This window comes from Passer montanus, unplaced genomic scaffold (genome assembly GCF_014805655.1).
Source record: "Passer montanus isolate IOZ18808 unplaced genomic scaffold, ASM1480565v1 scaffold17, whole genome shotgun sequence".
NCBI classification, from domain to species: domain Eukaryota; kingdom Metazoa; phylum Chordata; class Aves; order Passeriformes; family Passeridae; genus Passer; species Passer montanus.
In genome coordinates this window covers 14,047,415-14,067,416 of record NW_024364270.1, presented here as the reverse complement: position 1 = coordinate 14,067,416, position 20,002 = coordinate 14,047,415, and the positions used below count along the sequence as shown (strand labels likewise).

The window sequence follows — 20,002 nt, the reverse complement described above, 5'->3', positions numbered from 1 at the left end:
ACTGGTATTTAAAAACAAGGCAGTAGTGATAACTACAACATTAAGGTAAAATTCCACTATTTCAGACTCTGCTTGCACCAGCAGGCCAGTGAAGTCAGACTTCACCAGCAAATGACTTTTGGCTGCAAAATCAATGACAGCCCAAGAGGCATGAGATCCCTCCTTTGTGTCAATCAGGCTTGTCAAGCTGAGACTTGCATGCTGGACACACAGCTGCAGAAAATAAACCTGCATAGTTCACACGAGGGCTTCTATTACTGCCCAGGTGCTCAGTCAGTGATCAACAGAAGAGAAATAATCTAGGCTTAGTTGAGACCCCAGGAATCCTGTCTGCTCACAGAGAAACTTCCTTCTGCTACCTTACATCCCTTGCTCCAAGCAAGCTTCACATCCCCTGCCCAGAGCTGACAAGAAAGCATTAGGCTAAAGCTCACTGTCAATAATTCCTGTCTGATCTGGGCAAGTTGTTTTATCTCCATCATGCCTCAGACATGAACATCATAACTTCCTAAGTGAAAAGGATGTTTTGAAGCTCAAGCCACCAAAGACTTGGAGATGCTAGAGAGAGATTAATGCTCTTCCTAAATCCCACCAGCCAGACAGTTTTCTGTGCTAATTATAAGTTAAAAAGAGTCAAAATAAATAAAATGGAGTATACAAAATCTCCTCCCATTGTGGAACAAGCACAAACATGGATATGTAAGGACATGGTGGAATCCCAACACCATGAGCAAACTCAGACTTTTGACAGAGCTCAGGAAGTGCTGTTCCTTTCTCTTTTATCATTATAATGTAATATAGAATTACTAAGCACAGCATTACAAAACAAAACTAGAACCAGTGTAGCACTCCAATGTAAAACTAGAACCAACTTATTTGACACACTACTCTTCAGCTAAGAAAGCACGAGTTTGCAGAGAAAATGTCACTGAAGAGGAACTACTTCTACCTAGTTTTCAAAAAAAAGTGCCTACAACTTTGCTCTATTACATAACCACAATACTGAAGCAATGCACCAGCCCCACAGAATGGGCAGCACACAAAGAAGCATTTAACCAGCTCTTATATAAAGGCAAAGTCAAATTTTTGCCCTACCAAGGAAAACCATGAAGCACCACAGAACAGGCAGAGTTTACTTACGTCACCAAGCTCTTGACACGCTCCACAGGTAACAAATTGAGTACTTCAGCAGATTCCACCAAACTAAGTAGAGTACTTACAGCTTGGCAGGCCACAAACAGGTTTCCTGGAGCAGAGAAAGAACAAGAACATCTTGTAAATTTACTCAATTTACTCAGCTCTCAGTGACTTGTGCTTGTATGGTGCATGCCCATCCTGAAAAGGCTGGAGTCAGAGAAATAAGGTAGCATATGGATCCCAGAACTGCCATGTGTATTTTCTAACCATAACACATAATCATAACACATAAAAGAAGTGCATCCCTGGCTATCAAAGTAAGTTACTCCTCCAGCACTGAGAGCTGTGACAGCTCCCAGTTTGTATGTTTCCATCACACCCACATGTGCAGAAAGCAGGGATCTGGAGCTAAGCACTGTGGCAGGAGTCACAGACAGCACTCTGCCAAAAAGGAAGAAATGCTGCCAAATTGACAGGAATGTAGCAAAAGCAAAGCAAAAATACATACTGATGCTACCACCACACAGGTGCCTATAAACCCTGGAACTTTGGCAATGCACTACTGTGTAAGATCTTTAAATCTGTCCCATGTACCTAAACACTGAGTATTTAGTGAATGGCAGGTGGGTTTGCTGGATTTAGTCTCCTTTCTAAACCTCTCAGACTCCTTTAGGGATGGAGGGTTTCCCAGAAGCACAAGATAGCCAGTGCTCTGGCAGGCAAGAAAGGGCAATTCCTTTTCTATCACACTTCTAAGTTAGCAAACAGGTTGCTAAAGTAATTCCCCTCCTTTGTTTCTTTCCAGACTGAAAAAATACTGTTCCTAAACAGTATTATATCCTAAAAGCAAATTAAAGAAAGTTTTTAAAAGATTTTACTGTCTTACATGCTGCCATTGGAAAAGGGAAGTGAGCATTCATATCCTATTTATTCCTCTGCAAACATTCCTGTATTCTAAGTTGCTTAATTCCCCAGGTATGTGACTTCCCAGGTCTTGCTAACCATTAACCTCCATAAGGAGCTTCTCAAAGAGAGAAGAAACATCAAGTAATGACAGGAGGAAACTTTCTGCATCTACCTGCATAGTGTAAGGACAGTTTCCAAGCTGCAATCTGCATGCCCTTTGGTAGCAGTATGCCCATGCTGGACAAAGACAGCAGCTTCCACCTCACTGCAAACACACCTGTGTGATAATAAGGGAAGCACTTCCACACTGGCCCTGAAGAGCTGCCAGTGATACCTTGCTCTGCTGTGACCCAGTTTTCAAGCCTGTTTCCTTGCGCTCCCCAGCAACCAGAACACCAAAACCACCCAGTTCTGGACCTTGCACTTTGCCTCATTGCTCAGAGGCCAGGAAGGTCAAATGGAGCACAGGGCTGGGAGCCTTGCACAGGCAGTGAGAGAATACTGGAGTCGTAGCATAAGGTGAAGGAATTGCAGGAATCGTGGAGGTGGAAAGAATGGCAAGGGATGAAAAAAAGCATCCAGGAACCCTAGTTTTGGAGAAGGGTGAAGAAAACCAAGCAAAGAAGTGTAATATGGGACAACAGGAGGCATGAATATAGGACTGAAGATTTATTTATTTTCTTTTCCCTTATTAAGAAAGGAAGAAATAGCAATGTGCCTCTGGCACACACACAGAGCCTGAGAAGTGCTGCTACTACTGCCAGCAAAGATGAAACCCAAGAAAATAAATTCTAGATATTCCTTTTTTAGGCTAAGTACACTACCAATAAAACAATCATGACAGCATGAAAAAACTGCAAATATGATGAAAGAAAGACCTCAATGCTTGACAAAGCTTCTTTAAAGAAGAAAAAGCAATAGAGCTGATTGGTGGATACATTTAGGTACATTAACAAATATATTATAAATGGAAAATGACAGCCCTTACAAACAAAGAAACAATGAACACTCAACCTGGAGCATTCTACAACTTGTTTATAGTTTGTCATAAGGTCAAATACTTTCTAGCTCTCAAGAGTAACTGCCCTGCTTTATGCAGGCTCAGGTATTTTTTTTTTTCCTGGCCAGAGAGGGAAGACAACCAGTGACCGTCTCTTCCCGAAGAAAAGATGCAGCATTTAGAATTGGTAGTGTCACCTGGGTCAGAGATGGTGTGATGGTTTTGGCTTGGATACAGGCAATTTTCTTCATAGCAGCTAGTATGTAGCTCTGTTTTGGATTTGTGTTGGAAACTGCTGATAACAGAAGGATGTTTCTGTTACTGATGAGTAGCACTCACACAACACCAAGGGCTTTCCTGCTCCTTACCCCACTCCAGCAGTGGGGAGGCTGGGGGTACACAAGGAGGGGTGCTGTCATTTAACTCAGCCAGCCAGCAAACTCCCTGCAGCTGTTTGCCCACTCCCCCACCAGCAGCATCAGGGAGAGAAGCAGAAGGGTAAAAGCTAGAAAACTTGTGGGTTGAGATAAAGCAAAAAAGCCATGCACAGAAGCAAAACAGAACAAGGACTTGCTTCCCATGGACAGGCAGGTGCTCATCCATCTCCAGGAGAGCAGGGCCCTATCACCCCATGTAGCGGTGACTTGGGAAGACAAATGCCATCACTTCAAACATCTCCTCCCTTCCTCCTCCTTCCCCACTATTTATACAGTGAGCATGAAGTGATAAGGTCTGGAATATCACTTTGGTCACTTGGGGTCACCTGTCCTGACTGTGCCTCCTCCCAGCCTGCCATGTACCCTTAGCCTCCTTGCCAGCGTGGCACCACCAAAAGCAGAAAAGGCCCCGGCAGCAGCAAAAGGCTCAGGAGCAACAAAAACAGCTCAGAATTATCAAGCCTGTATTCAGCACAAATCCAGAGCACAGCCCCATACCAGGCACAGTGATGAAAATTGACTCTACCAGTGGAACACAGCTGGGACAGATGACCCCACTGATCACAGAGATATCCCCTATAACACAGCACCATGCTCAGCATTTAAAACAGGGGGAAGAAGAAGGCATGGCACTTGTTCCCATGTAACTGCTATGAGTGATGGAGCCCTGCTTTCCTGGGGATAGCTGAACATGTGCCTGCCCGTGGAAAGTGGCAAATTAATTCCTTGTTTTGCTTCACTTCATGCATGGCTTTTGCTTTACCTGTTAAACTATCTGTATCTCAAGCTTGAGTTTCCTCCCTTTTTACCCTTCTGATGCTCTCCTCTCGTCCCTGCTGAGTAAGCAAGCAGCTGTGTGGGGCTCAGTTGCTGGCTGAGGTTAAGATACAACAGTCCTTTCTGGCACCCAACATGTGGCTTGCAAGGTTAGAAGAAACAGCAGTGTGCCTCTGGCACACACAGAGCCTGAGCAGTGCAAGGCTGTGCTAGATTGAACCCTGATTGATAGCTGTTACTGCTGTTTAGCTACTAATTGGCAAGCTTCTCTGTCTGCCATAAGGCTTGCTTGTCTTACTGTGTATTAGCAGCCACTAAGGACTACTTTTTGCCTTCACAGCTGTAGTGCTGTACTGCTTAGCATCCTTCTCTGCTGTAGCTGGGAACATTTTGGTAACAGCCATGGCAATGCACCCAGGTGGCCAGGGCAGTGCTGCTCTTTTTGTCCTGCTGCACCAGCCAGGCTGGAACTCCAGTGTGAACTGGAGTCAACTGAACTGTGACCTGAGGATGAGTCTACACTGGAGCAGGACATTCCAAAGCATCTGTGGTTAAGTCCATGACAAAGTAGATACATCTCAAAGCAGCTATGGCTTTAGTTGTGTCTATGCTGCAGCAGGTGTACCTCTGAAGGAATGATGACCCAAGGGCAAATCCATGCTGGAGAAAGTACACCTGAAGCATCTGTGCCTGTGGGGAAGTACATGCTGCAGCAGGTACACTGAATCCTCACCAGCTATGCATGAGGTCATGCTGGAGCACCTCAAGGTGTGTGGCCACAGACAAGTTCATGACAGAGCAGGTACACTCCTGAGGGAGAGCAGCCATGGGTAAGATCACATTTGGAGCAGGTGTATCTCTGGAGGCACTGTGGCCCATGGATACAGCTGGCCTGGAACAGGTGCACCCCAAAACATCTGCGGGATGGGGAAGTCTACACCACAGCAGGTATACCCCAGGAGAAACTGGGACTCATAGGTAAGACTCCACTTGGAGCAGGTACTCCCCAAACAAGACTGTGGGTAAATTCAAACCCAAGCAGGGAGAAGAGTTCATTGCAATGTTAAGCCCTGTGGCCTGGCCCAAAGGGATTGGGGTGGAGATTTTAACAGATACAACTTTAAATTGTTGTAACCCATTTCAGTTGATTGTTGTAGGTTTAAGTCACACATTGGAGGAATTACTATGGCAGGAACCACCCAAACCAACGGAGGAAAAGCTTTACAAGAAGCAGGACAAGTGCAGCAGTGAATTAACATGAGCTGACTCTGGTGACAAACAATTCCACACAAGACACCAACTCTCCTGTCCTGAATGAGATGGAGCCCAGACTCACAGACTAAATGAACTCAGCAGCTATTCTGTGAACATTTCACAGGGGTGGTGCACAGACTAACAGAATGGTATTATATCAAAGGATGGGAAGAAGAGGTGGATCATGAGGTTGCATTGGATAGTGGCACCTGAGCATGACATAAATGGTACTGAATAACAGGCAGAGACTGTGCTGGTTTCGGCTGGGATAGAGCTGAGTTTCTGCACAGCAGCTGATATGAGGCTCTGGCTTGGATTTGTGCTGAAAGTAGTGCTGATAACACAGGGATGTTTTTGTTATCAGTGTGCAGCACTCACAAAGCACCAAGGCCTTTTCTGCTTTTCCCACCAGCCCACCAGTGAGTGGACTGGGAGTGCAAAGGGAGCTGGGAGGAAACACATCCAGGACAGCTGACCCCAACTGACCAAAGGGGTATTTCAGACCACATGGTCATGCTCAGCAGATAAACTGTGGAATGTTCAGAGTGATGGTGTTTGTCTTTTACCATTAAGTACGGCAGAGCCCTTCTTTCCTGGAAGTTTCCTGCCCACCCATGGGAAGTGGTAAATTAATTCCTTGTTTTGCTTTACCTATGAAGCTGCCTTCATCTCAGTCTACAAACATTTCCACTTTTACTATTCTGATTCTCTGCCCCTTTCCACTGGGAAAGCATGAACAGGTGAGGAGCTGTGTGGGGCTTAGTTGCCAGCTGGGGTTAAACCACAACAGTCTTTTTTGGCACCCAACACAGAGCTCAAAGGGTTTGAGACAATGATATTCAATTGAGTTTATAGCTGCCATTAACTGACAGATGCTAATGTCCTAAACTGCACTATACGTTTGAATTGGAGCTTATGAGTCAATAGTCTCTCCTTCACTTGACAGCTTCAGCCTGGACTGGGTTTAGATAGATTTCCTCCCTCTTTTTTTTCTCATTTTCTTCTTTTCCTTCCCAATTACCTCTGTCTTCCACTGTGCAGGACATCTGTCACCCCATCATTATTATGAACAGCAAATGTTCCTCCATTGTTTCCTGGAGGTTGTTTCCTCCCAAGCTTTGCTCTTCTAGTTTAAGTCAAGCTGGTAATTTTGGATACAATGCTACCACAATTCATTTTCATGCTTTGTGCAATCAGAAAAACTGCTTTTATTTTTTTATATATGAACAAAAAGCAAATTCAGGAAGTAACTGTAACTGACCTTTGCAGAGGCTTCCTTTGTCAATGGCTGTGAAGAGAGAGTCTATAAAACTCGTCACATGAGGCAGAACGTGGTCTTTGTTCATCGGTCTGTTCAAAATAAATGGGAAGACTTATTTCTATTACACTGACACCTACGTATAAAAGATTTCTATTCCATTGATCTCTATTTAATTACAGGTAGCTCATTCCAAGTTTGAAACCAGCAGCAAAACATTTCTGCTATTTCTGACTCACAATTTAAACTGTAGCATTCACTGCATCTTCTTTCTAACTAGTCCTTCAATAATTACTGAAAAAATACTGTTGAGAGAGGATAGTGCTTAAAACATACAAAATTAAATGTGTCAAGAACATCTCTATACAGTAAATCACCAAATTAATGAGTAGGCAATCAAGAAGTTGATATTCTATTCCTGTCTTTACTGTTGACTCATGGTATTTCCATGCAGCACTTGTTTTTGTCTTCTAATCCCAATTTCCTGAGCCTAGCCCTAGCAATTATTGTCCTTTCCTTAGTAAAATGATTTCTTACAGAAAGAGAGCTAATAGGCAGTAAGAAAGTAGACAGTAGTACAGAAACACATGTGAACAGTACCTTAGAATATCCCTTACCTAATATGTGGCAGTACAACCAAGGCAACCCAAGACTGTGAAAGGTCAGTGATGTCTTCCTTCTCTGGTAAATGCATTAAAGACAGTACATGATCCAACACTGGTACTTCTGCCTTTTCTCCTTGTCTTTTACTCGTTTGTTGCCGTGTATTAGAGCTAAAAATAAACCCAAACATTTCAGTAATTCACCACTGCATAGCAGACATTGTTCCTTTTGCTCCTATGACATTCAAAATTATGTTGTCTACTTCTAGCAAAAAGGACTTGTACTAACACAAGGTATTTTTTCCTTCTCCACGCCCTCTACTGCACAAAATATCATCTAGTCATGCTGAAGAGAACACAACATGGCTCACAAGAAATGTCAGCTCTTTATTTCAAGTTCAAATAATATTTCTAGAAGAAAAGACATTGGTTCTCAGTTGGACACCCTCACAACTGGGACACATGGACTCTAGGAACATCTGAGAGTCATCTCTACAACTGTTGTTAATAAACCATGATAACATTGACACAGATGGATGGCAGAAAACAACCAGTGAGGTAAAAGGTTTGGGACCCAAATGGAATCACAAGGTGAGCCCAAATCAACAAGCCTATTTGCAGGCAGAAAGGGCTGACACCATACTGGAACATAGGGAGTCCTCCACACTCCATGCACAGCAATCTTTCCATTCCACCCAGCGCTTGGAAGATCACAGTCAGAAGACTGCAGAGGCTCCACTCTTCAAGAAATACAGAAGCTCATAAGAAGCCAACAATAAGAATTATTAGAGGCTTAGGAAAATACATTTATGAGATAAACCGCAAGGAATTAGGATTGTTGGTCCAGAGAAAGAAGATCTCAGACACGTCTGATGACGAAAGCCTGCTATTTGTAAAAGCTTGATGCAAAGAGTAAGAAATATTCTGCTCTTTATGCTTCCAGCAGATAAGATAAGCAGCAAGGGATTTAAACTGCTGTAAAGAAGGTTTAAGTAATACACTGAGGACCAGGGGAAAAACCCCTAACAACCCAAGAAAAAAAACAAAAGCCAAAAAGCCCAAATAAATAAAAAAACACCTGTATAAGTATAAAGATATTAAAGTACTGGCACAGACTGCCAGAGGCAGCTCAAAAATCTCCAGAATTTGAGTATTTAAAAACTAGGTAGGAGACAAGGTATGCAACTCTTGAGATGTCTCCTGACCGTAATTTACACCACTGACTTTGCAAGAGACCAAAAAAACAGTCCAAGCAGGACCAAGGTCCTTGCAGCTTCTTACAGCACTGAAAAAACAGAGAAATCAAGAAACAAAGCAAACAAGGGAAGAAAACCAATTTAAATCATTTTGGCTGAACTTTCTGTTTCCAAAACCTCAATGCTTCCACTACTACTAAATAAAAATAGGAAAAAATCACACAGAGTAGACTGCTTAAAGGAAAAACCAGACCTTACATAAAAGGCAATACAAAGTTAAAAGTTTTGAATTAGCTGAGTTAGAATTACTAGAAAAATCAGTATCGTTAGATTAGCAATGGTCATTCTGTGCTTCACTGGGTACCCCTGATTTTCTGAAGAGGCTCCAGGGAAAGCAACCACTTCACTGCAACCAAGCTAGGTTTGCAACTAAAAACAGTCAAGCTGTGCCAGCACAGTGCTGCTGCTGGATTAATTACATGTCCTTTGATATCCAGCTGTGCTCTATGGCAAGGCTATTGTACTGCTGCCAAGAAAGCTCCTGGACAAAACATACGCATACAGAGAAAAAAGCTCGGGCACAGGCAGGAGGGATGAGAAGCTGAACTGCTGCACTCACTACAAATATTAACTGCCAAGGGATGCAGTTTGCATGATGGTCTAAGAGATCCCCATCATATATGCACCAGAACAGTTTTCATCAGTAACCACCTTTCCAAAGCAGCATCTCTTCTCATGACTTCAAAAAGGTAAGTGATATCCTACTATATCACTTGGTTTGCACATCTGCCAGCAGTGCATTTTATGTAACTCCAGCAAATACTGGAGGGCAACTTTTATGTGCTCTGCACTGCCTTCAGGCCTAGAGCCACACAGACACATCTAGTGTTAGCTAAACTTGACAAGTCTCACCTGACAGATGCTTCAGTGAAAACAAGAGGATACTTTTCAAATGCCATTGAACCAATGGTAGGAGGCTCTGCTTTCACCAAAATGAGTTTAGCCAGAATTGCCACGGCCTCATCCTTTGTGATGGCATCTGTGCCAGAGAAGCAATGTTCAATGTATTCTAGAAAGCATGGGAGAAAATGCTGAAGAGACAAAAAAAAAAGAAAAAAAAAAAGTTGAAGACTGGTAAGTCTCTTTAATCATCATCAAATCCACAAAAAAACCCATGACAGCAACCACAGGGAAACCCAAATGCTCACAAATAAGCCAGCAAAGCATCAGACTTATCAATTCTGGTGCCCCTAGACACCAGCAGGGACTGTAATTTAATGAATCAAATCCAGTCTTATCATTTTGCACCAAATTGTGTCTTATCAGGACATTCCAGATCCTTGACTTGGCTTTCACCTCCCATTCCATTTAATTAATTTGATTCCTCCCAGATCACCATGTATGCGGCTTATTCTTAATTTCCACTTAAGTTTCTCCAGAACTCATTCACTTCCTCCCATCCATAACACACTCACCACCCCCTTAACAAACTTCTTTTTGTGAAGAGATATCTATCACCTTCTCCAACTCTGAGAACACTTATACAACTTTAACACAATAGCACAAGTAACCTCTTTCCTTCTTATCAGATCATAACAGAAGTTTAAATAATCATGTCAATACACAACAATCCTTCAGCACTCGAGGCAGGTAAGTATACTGTGGATTCTCCACTTGTTCCCTCTAGCAACAAAAATAAACATAATGCACAATCACTTCCACCTACCCTCTCAAATTGCTTCATTGTGAACATTGCTTCAGAAAAGTCCAAAAGAAAACGCCGTTCAAATCTACTTGCAAATACCTGCAAGACACAAGTAAAAAGTTGCAGAATGAGAGACATTTCATAGTCAGCTCTTCACTACCCATGGGAGTTTTCTGGTATACAAGTCAAACATTCTTTCAACTCCTGAGATACTCTGCCTGGCTCTCCTGCTAATTCCAGCCCACTGAGCAGCATTGTTTCCAAGTGACAATTCAGGTACAGGAGTACACAGCCCTTTTTAACAAACCCTACTGACACAACCCTTTTTGACAAACACTGCTGGATCCTACTGTCTCTGTGCAAAGACAACTGAGCTATCTCTTCAGTGTGATATGGAAAACAGAAGCTGAAAGCTCTAGGACTGCAGCAGAGACACACTAACAGTTAGGAAAGAGCTTAGGCCTAAAACATATTTCAACTTGGCATTTTTTCTGTGCAGCAGGTTGCAGAAAGTTTACCACCTCATGGGCAGAGCAAACCTCTGTGCTTTTTAAGGATCCAAAACAGGAACAGTCCTTTGAGATAGCCAAGATCAGTACTCCTCAACGCCAAGATAAAATACACACCCAGATCTCTCTTTCCCAGACCCTTCAGAACACAAGGACAGCTTTAAGCCTCCTCCAGTTTAATAGAAGCCCACACAAATATCCTCAAATGTTTGAAGAAGTCTACTGAGCAAAACTGGCCTCATGCCACAGGCAAAACCAATTATACTTCAGCACAAGTCAACACTGAGGACCAGCTGAAATCTGATCTTCTTCAAACAATTTCAAGTCTTGCTTTCTCATTGTAAATCATGTAGCATTTTCATTAGAAATATTTTTTCACACATACTACACAACTATGGTCCACACTGTTAATTGAAAAATTGTAATTTACTGAAACATGAAAACTAAAGAATCAGACTCCATAGTATAATCTCCTGTTGATCTTTGCAACACTACATTTGATTGGAATATATGTAGCTAACAACGTCAATGCTCCAGGAGCAAAGATAGTACTGAAATATGCTTACCCCTGTACTTTCTAAATCAAAATTGCACTTGTGTGAGCCTTGTTCATAAAGCTAAGGCATGCTCATTAAATGCTTGGAAACTTAATTTTTTTTTTCACAAAGTTTGACTCAATGACCTGCTTTATCACCATAGGCAGGACGTATTCCTTCACTGTTCTCCTTCCTTTCTCTACAGAGGCTACAGGTGTTTGAATTAGAGCCTATATTTCATTGCAGTGATGTCTGCCATGGTGACATTGCTATACTGACAGCCTGTGCAAGACTGTCAGGTAATTCCAACACCCCATCAGACTTAATTTAAAGCATTGGGCAGGTTCTTCATTATCTGTGCAAAAGGCTGAAGGGAACCTTATAGCATATTTCCCAGCCTAAAACAGAATGTCCAGAAACACCCTGCTCTAGGGAATTTGAAGACTGGGATTTCTGGTGTAAGCAGCAAGCCTTGTTACCTTTTGAATAGCTTCCTTGGTCAAAGAATCTGGCAACAAAACATTTTCTGCCAGCAGGAATGCAGAAATGACATTCAGCAACAACTTGCAGCAAGATGGTGAGAGATATGGTGTCTGTAACATTTTTATTAAAACCTGAAATGAAAAGAGAGAACTCATATTTGTCCGTGAAGATAATGATTATCTGGTCTGAATGGCCTGGAGAGTCCCTGGACAGGAGGGCACAGAGTTCTAAGCTTCATCCTACAGAAATGAACCCTCATAGCCCCATTAAAGTCTGAAGGCCCTAAATCTAGCCTAATGGGGTCAAATGTATGTGAATCTGGCAGAACTGCTCTACAGCACTGATATGGGGGAGTCTCCTCCACAGTGGCAGGAACAGACTCTAGAAGCAGTAGTCCATTTTCCCCATTGCTCATTTAAAGCTGGGCTACACTACCATTACAATACAGTGGTAAAATCTCACAGGATCAGAGGTAGCAATACTCAAAACATGTGTCTCTGTTCACTCAAATCCTAAGCCCAGTGACACATCAGAAATGTGTATGAATGCTTCAGCTGACCACACCTCTTTCATATTCAAATGATACCTCTCTGACACATCTAAGTGTCAGTCTGACCTACCTGACAGACTTCTTCAGGCAGTGAGATTTTAGATCCATTTGCATGTTCCACTAAGATCAGATAAGCTTGCAGAATCCTTTCCATCTGCTCTGAAGCCACAGAGCAGTTGACCTTCGTTATTTTCCTCTGCAAATCTAGGAGTGATTCCTGTTTAAATAAAATAGGGAATGCTTCAGATAAATGAACAAACTCTGATTCACTTACTGCTATTTGGAAGACATTCTGAAGAATCAGTATCTCAGCTGCCCAACAAATACTGTTGGCTTTTCCATACATATTCCACAAATTAAACTGTGCAGAAACAGTGCAAAATTTCCCTTAGGTAAAAAAAACATCCTCAGATTCTGGACAAAAACAGAAGAAACTCCTAAAATGAGAGTCCCCAGAAAGGCTGACACTTGACATATTAAGTAGGAAAGAGGAATATTGGGTTCCACACCCACAATGGTTTGGAAGCACCCAGCTTTCACTGGAATTATCACAATTTAGGTACTTTTACTTTTTAGGTACTTTATGCATAATTTTGCTAATGTGAATGCTGAGAGATTACTCATATAATGTACACTCTACATTAGTGTCTCTTTCTGTCCAGAAGATATAAACTCCTACCCTTAATCCAACAAAGTGAACCCAATTTGGAGCGCCATCACAGACTACATGAATACTTCCCTCTGAGCAAGACATCCCCTGTGCATCCATCATTTCCCAGGGTAAAAGAAAAAGCCTCATTAAAAATAAAGGCAATTTGTCACGAATTTCCAAGATTTCATAACAACTGCAGATGCTGAGTCAAAGAAACCTCAGGGATACAAAACATTCAGTGATAAACAAATCTGTAGCTAATGACAGTCAAGTAAAATCTGCTTATCGTATTGGGTGAGGCCAGAGGAACCAGATGGGATTCTCTAGGAAACTGGTTAGCCACAGGAAAGGAGTCTCAAGAAGGAACGAATAGGAATTATTTGCCCATGCTGGAAGGACTACCCCAAAAAAGCTCATGTGAACCATTTCCTGCAGCTTCCCATTTCATCCCTCTCAGGAACACAACTGACAAAGTCTGCTGTCAATTGCAAGAGGCTTCAGGTCCCCTTAACAAATCCCCGTACCAGATGTTTGCAAACTTTTAAATATTGGTCAGGTAAGTCAAACACACTGCCAGGCTGTGTCATTGCTGATTATTCTAGATCACCCTGATCCAACACAGCACAGCCCACAGCACTCAGCTTCAAACCAGAGTGTAACCCCCAAGCAGCAACACAGGAACACTCAGACTGAAAACATTCTGATTTTCAGTACTTGCCTGCAAGGTTCAAACTTGGATTTCCAGGTTTAACCCAACTCTTTCCCTTAAAAAGATCTGAAGGGCAAAAAGCTTCCCTTTTACTGTCAAAGTGGTTTTGAACCACCAGTAGTTTAGCAACATAAAACAAGCACTACATTTCAGCAAGGGTTCTGCAATGCATGCAAAGGCAGACTGTACAAACCATCCTTGCCCAGCCACAGGACTGAGTTCCAAGTGGCACCTGCAGTAGCTCCCTTCTCACTCAGGGTACAGCCACCAGGGTATCTCTGAGCTTAGAATAGAAGGGTGGAATTTTTCCCATGACTCTGTATTTTATGTTTCCAAAGCAGAAAAAAAATCATTTCTGGTCCAGTAAAACACTTTCCTCAATAAGTGCAGAATTTTTTCTCAGTCACTCATGAATAAAAAAATAACAGTAAGAAGAAAAATAATTGGTGTACCTCCAGGCACTTGAAGACAATGTCAAAATGCTCCTTATGGATATGCACAGCAGCTGATTTGACCATTTGCTTGAAGGCTTCTCCAACAGCTACCCATGGTAGCTCAATTTCTTCTTCAGTCATAGGCCCCAGCTTCATCAGAATTAATTTCATAGCCTGCACAGGAAAAGAGTGTGTTGTGTTCTTACACTTAGAAAATAAATCCAGCAATTCTAAAACTAATTAGTGCAAGGTATTGCTAAAATATTCCAGTGATCTCAATTCTTTCTAGAATTGAGAAAAAAAATAGGCTATCACCTAAAATCTGAAATATCAGCAAGAAGTGTGATTTCAGCATACAGGAATACTGAAAAGGAATTACTTAAAACAACCTTAATGTCTCCAAAAATATTCTCAGAAGGCTTTCAGATCCTGCCACGTAATTACCAACATGCTTATCACCAAGGATCCACAGAGGTGAAGGAGAAAACACTCCTGGTTTCAGTGAGCACTGCCTAAGGCCTGTTAACAGTGACAGTGAAAGCAGCAATCTTGTCTTTACCGTCTCTGCACAGGAGTGGAACATGTTTCGAACACCCTTGCACATCTCAAAAAGCAGCTGTCCTACACCTTCCACCTTTTCAGGGTGCTCTCCCAGGTCACGGAGCATTAAATTGAAGAGTTCATTTTTGTCAGAGACCTGCAAAACATAAGGAGAAAACTACATTATCTTTTATTCAGAGCTGCCAGATGGATAGAGACAATCAAAATGCTCCACAGCACCATGCTGTTCTCCTAGTCCTGCCTTCCCACAACAACTCAAACTCATTATTTCTGTGACCACACAAGGAAATTCAAAGAAGAAATTTGATCAGCTATTCAGTCACTACAGTTCCCACAACCCCAGAATGCACACAGGTCTGCTGAGGTTACTGCAGCTGAAATATATGGGTTTCATTTTTTCATGATTTTAAACACATGCACAAATGCACAGTTAAACTGGTCACAACTGAAACAAAAAAGTCCCTGTCCTGATGAGAAAGAGACTTGTATCAGCTGAACACAGAATCCAGTCATCTGAAACTAGAACCACACTTGAGAATACTGCAGGGACTTCTGGTCCAATGTTGTAAACACCTCAGTTTCTGAGGATTTTACTTCAAGTTCAGAAATTTCCAAAAACAACCAATCAAATGAACATGCTTTATTAAGGTCTCTCAACTTAGAACAAAAATGAGTATACTCAAACTTGCTAGCCAGTCTAAGGAATCCTGGCTTTTGTATGTTTTGACTAAAGAAAACCCAACAACTACCACTCCATTTCCATTTCCGCTCCATGGAAGCTGCTGCCTGATCTTGGCTGATCTGCCAGGGAATGTTACATACAGTGATTTTCAGGAGTGGAAAAACATCACAAGAATTTCAGTTCTACAAAGGCCTTTAACTATTCATGAAAAAGCCAGTAGAAAAATCGGCATATGCAAATTCAAGCCTCCCTTCTGCAGGATTACTTCAATATTTCTAGTCATTTTAGATAAACCAACCACAAGCATTTAGTCTAATGTCTCTAAACAGAGAGTGCTAAGGCCTCTCTTTGCTACTACTGACATAGAATGCATGACATTCTCAGTATGACCAAAAAACCAAACAAAACAACCCAACAAAATGATAAAAAAATGACAACTCAGGATACACTGTATGCCAGTTCAGGCTTTGTTAACCCTTCTCTGAAGAAAACCTAAAATTGCACATTGAATCAAAAAACCACCTCAAAATGAAGATAGCATCAAAGTACAAACACCCCACTTACCTTTCTCATTAGAAAGACAAAACTTTCAGCAGCAAAGTTTCTGATGTGGAGTTTGTGGTGAGCCAGCAGGGTGCTGTACAGGCTACAAAGACACAAAATAACCCATTGTCTTAGGGGCAATGCAAGAATTGCCATCAGCTGGTTAAAACAAATTGTTTCCAGTTTACATTACCACTTTTTACAAACACTAAGAACCTGTCCTTCTAGAGAAGGCCAATACCTTCCCTCATCTAGATGCCTTTCCAGTTTCTCTGCATAAGATCAAGAGTTCTGCAAAGAAGGTCAAATGACAGTGCCAGGCAAATTAAGCCACAATCAGAAATACCTTTCAGATCTGCAGATCTACAGAGATTCAACTGCAGCATCAAGATTTTCAACATATATGTTTAGCAGCAGTAAGTGAAACAAAAGTTGATTTATATGCCAGACTTGTATTTCAGTTGAGCCAACAGGCTCTCCTGTACAATCAAAAGTTTTGAAAGATTCAGTTTGCAAGGCTGATAAATATTTGCAGTTTGCTGGTATCAGTAACAGTGGCAGATGGCTCATCACAGGTTCATTGCAGAGGGAGTGGTGCCTCAGATTCTCTCAAATTGAGCAGATCATTTTTCAATATGTTCAACAGCTTAGTCTGGGCTGGGGAGAAAATCTGTAACCAGTTTTTTGCTCCATCTGTTCCAAACTGAAATTAGGAAGAAGACATGGAACCACTGTCTATGTCAAAAGGAGGAGCCCAGCTACAGCAGCAATTTAAGACTGAACAAGTGGTCACACTGGGTCAGTCAGTCTACAGCCGGAGCCAAAAGCAGACACCTGGGAAAGGTTTAAAAACACAGCAAGCACATATGAAATCAGCCTTCAAGCACCTGCAGTTCAGGAACTCCTCAAGCTCAGAAGCCCCTGCATTTGGTAACTCCCTGGAGCTTGGCCAGTTCATCTCTGAGAAAAGCTGAGAAAGCATGCTAAAAAGCCTCCTCTAGCATTAAGCCATGTATTCATGTGGCATTTACACTTCTACAGCATCTAGTAACTGCTGATCAAGACAGACATTAAATATGGTTTTTACCTGTATATGCTGTGTATGTCTTTCACCATCAACCTCCACAAATACTTGTAGAGATAGGAAAGAGCGGTAAAAGCCCATTCTAGCAGCTCTGTATCCTGTGTATCCAATAATTTGGTGATGGCCAGGAAAAAGTCATGAAAGTGAGGATAGAAGTCAGCCTGAAGATCTCGAGCCAGCTGTACCACTAAACTGTGTTTCAGAAAATACACCAGTGTTAGTGCATTTCAAAAACAAACCAATCAAAACCTAGTCAAACATTGCATCATCCAGTGCAGTCTCCTTGGAAAGAAAGGCAGCATCACTTTTAGGTCTCACTTTTTAAAAAAAATATCACCTATTAGGCAGCTGTGGATGGCAAGAATCTTAAGATTTTCAAAAAATCAAGCAGACACCAGTAAACAAAAAACTAAATTATTAATATCAAACAAAGCACATTAATATAATGTCTGACATTCAGTAAGCACTCCAGCTATCTTGCTTGCCTTTTCACAACTATATTTTTTTGAAGACTTCGAACCATAAAGCTCTACCAGGGAAATATGACCACTTTGGGCATCTCATTGCTTATTTTCCTCAGGCACAATAAAGATAAAGAACACTTACAAGAGAAATCATGCTTACTTATAATACCATCAAGGCTTATGACTACTTTTTGTGACCATGTACTTACTTTAATAAGGGTTGGTAAGCAAGACTGCCTTCGACTTGCAGATGTGTCTTCAAGCTCTGCACAACAGCACTTTGGTAATAAACCAGCTGGTTGAAGGACTGGCATTTGTTGGCCACTTCATTATAGAATTGCACTGTTCAAACAACAAAAGAGAAGCCCTGAAAACTAGTCCAGTCCCCGGTAAGCATGTAGAGTGTTAAAGAGTAACAGTGCTCCAGAGCCCAGTTCAAAAACCAGTCAATAGTCTCCCACTGGGCTCTGGATGAAGAAAAAACATATTTTAGCAGTCTATGGGAAGCAGGAAACATGAATATAAACGACATACCAAAATGTCGAGTGAGGTTCAGCTCCTTCCATTTCCGCAGTCCTTCGAAAAAGTAGGTTTCAACCTCCTGTCAAAACAAAGATGAAGAATAGCTACCAACCCTACTGAACGTGTCCTGTAAAGATGAGAGGTGCAAATGAAGCCCACTATCAAGTGCCTTAAACATTTTAAGAATATTCTTCGAAATCTTAATGACTCATTTCAAGAGGCACTATGGAGTTTCCCTGAAAAGAAAGTCTTTCTTTCAATATTCAAAATACTTTTGAAAATATTTTCTGATGACAGGACTTGTTTATGTAACTGCTTTTTATAGGTCTGTTGACTGGCCTTGATAATGTAAGATGCTGAGCCATAGTTCACCCAGCACAATGCCTTTGGATTTTCTTTTGGCATCCTCTCAGCTATTGAGTGGGAAGTTCAGAACAATCCAGTAGATCAGGTGGCAATAACCTGCAAAGCGCTATAATCATAATGATGATTTATATGACACACAAAAATGATCCTTGTGACCCATAAAGACACCTGCTCATACTTTATACACACGCTGCCAGTATGTTGGTGTCAACAGGTAACAAGTGATGCATCCTATGTGACAAGTGATAGGACAAGAGGAAATGGCCTGAGGTTGTGCTAGAGGAGGTTTAGACTGGATGGAGGTTTAGACTTTCTTCACTGAAAGGGTGGTCAGGCACTAGAACAGGCTGCCCAGAGAAGTGGCTGAATAATCATCCCTGGAAATACTGAGAAATGTGTAGATGTGGCACTTAGGGACATGGTTTAATGATGAACTTGACAGTGTTAGGTTAACAGCCAGACTCAATAATCTTAGAGGTCTTTTCCAACTTATGATTTTCAAACTTCGGATTCTATTGCAACTACTCAGCACATTCAAGTCTTTCCAAGTCTGGTTGTAGGAGTGCTAAATGACACAGCAGCATCTTTCATGTTCAGAAACAGGTCCACCAGCCACATGGAAGACATCAGAGTGGTACTGACCAAGTGCCTCAACGACAATACTGCAAACGAGGTAAAAAAAGTAAAAGGGAACAAAGCACGAAACAAGGCTCCAGAAAAAGCAGTTCTTACAGAAGCTCCTTTCCAATTTTCTCCTAAATAAATTTCTTAAGTGACTCTTTCATTGAGTATGTCTACTTATGATGTTATTTCAGAAAATAATCACAATTGCTGCTCTCACCTCAGCATAGCTCCCAGTTCTGTCAATCCGATGAATAATATCAATATTAATGTTGCTTAGGCGCTCCGAAAAGGTAAGAAACTGCAAAAAAAGAAGACACATTTCTTGCTCAATTCTGAGCACAGCCCTTCCAAATCTCTCTTGATAGCACACACTCTGCAAACAGAAACCCCACTTCTAAAGACGGGCTGCCAGATAATACCCCTCAACATCAGCCCTACAAGAAGATGAAGGCAAAACGCCCAGAAGCAGGACTGACCCTCTACCCCCGCGACCTGCAAACCGAGGCTCGCAGCCCACGCCTCTGCACAACACGATGACAAAGATGCAGAGAAATCTACGCAGGTTTCAGCACAGTGCCCCGCTCTCAGCATTCCTGAAACAACGCTCTGGTTAATTTCATTGTATTATTTCCCACGCTGGGGCGGCGGTGAGCCCGCTGCCCGTCAGGGACGGTGACCGGGCGGCCGGAGCTGCCGGGCGCGGGGCAGCAGCCGCACTCGGGCCCCGCTGTCCCGGCCGGACCCTCGCAGCGCTGAGCTGCCCTCATGCCTCCTGCCGCAGTGCCGCTTCGGCAGGCGGGCACGACCGCCGAACTAACACCGCCGGCGGAAGCCGGAGCTCCCTTCCCCCGGCCAGCAGCCGCGTCCGGGCGGGCGCTCACCCGGTGCGTGTTGCCCGACTTGTGGGCCGTGGGTTTGCTCTTCATGGTGGCGGCGGCCCCGCAGCGAGTCCCGCACGTGCGGCCCTAGGCTCCAGGCGCCGCCATGCCGGCACGGGCTGCCGGGAGCAGG

The 20,002-nt window shown here is 42.5% G+C and overlaps 1 protein-coding gene across 1 annotated transcript in view; it reads right to left on the bottom strand.

The window, feature by feature from the left end:
- The window catches only part of UTP20 (UTP20 small subunit processome component), a 63,765-nt gene extending 43,763 nt beyond the window's left edge, over window positions 1-20,002 (bottom strand). Inside the window, exons 1-15 of the mRNA XM_039703996.1 lie at window positions 19,873-20,002; window positions 19,209-19,289; window positions 18,014-18,080; window positions 17,689-17,821; window positions 17,019-17,207; window positions 15,953-16,034; window positions 14,705-14,842; window positions 14,164-14,319; window positions 12,421-12,567; window positions 11,797-11,931; window positions 10,294-10,371; window positions 9,480-9,658; window positions 7,387-7,542; window positions 6,773-6,861; window positions 1,141-1,246 (exon numbers count right to left, since the gene is read on the bottom strand). Of these exons, the coding sequence (XP_039559930.1) occupies window positions 1,141-1,246; window positions 6,773-6,861; window positions 7,387-7,542; window positions 9,480-9,658; window positions 10,294-10,371; window positions 11,797-11,931; window positions 12,421-12,567; window positions 14,164-14,319; window positions 14,705-14,842; window positions 15,953-16,034; window positions 17,019-17,207; window positions 17,689-17,821; window positions 18,014-18,080; window positions 19,209-19,289; window positions 19,873-19,917 (1,781 nt within the window). The 5' untranslated portion in view covers window positions 19,918-20,002. The remainder of the gene's footprint in view (window positions 1-1,140; window positions 1,247-6,772; window positions 6,862-7,386; window positions 7,543-9,479; window positions 9,659-10,293; window positions 10,372-11,796; window positions 11,932-12,420; window positions 12,568-14,163; window positions 14,320-14,704; window positions 14,843-15,952; window positions 16,035-17,018; window positions 17,208-17,688; window positions 17,822-18,013; window positions 18,081-19,208; window positions 19,290-19,872) is intronic.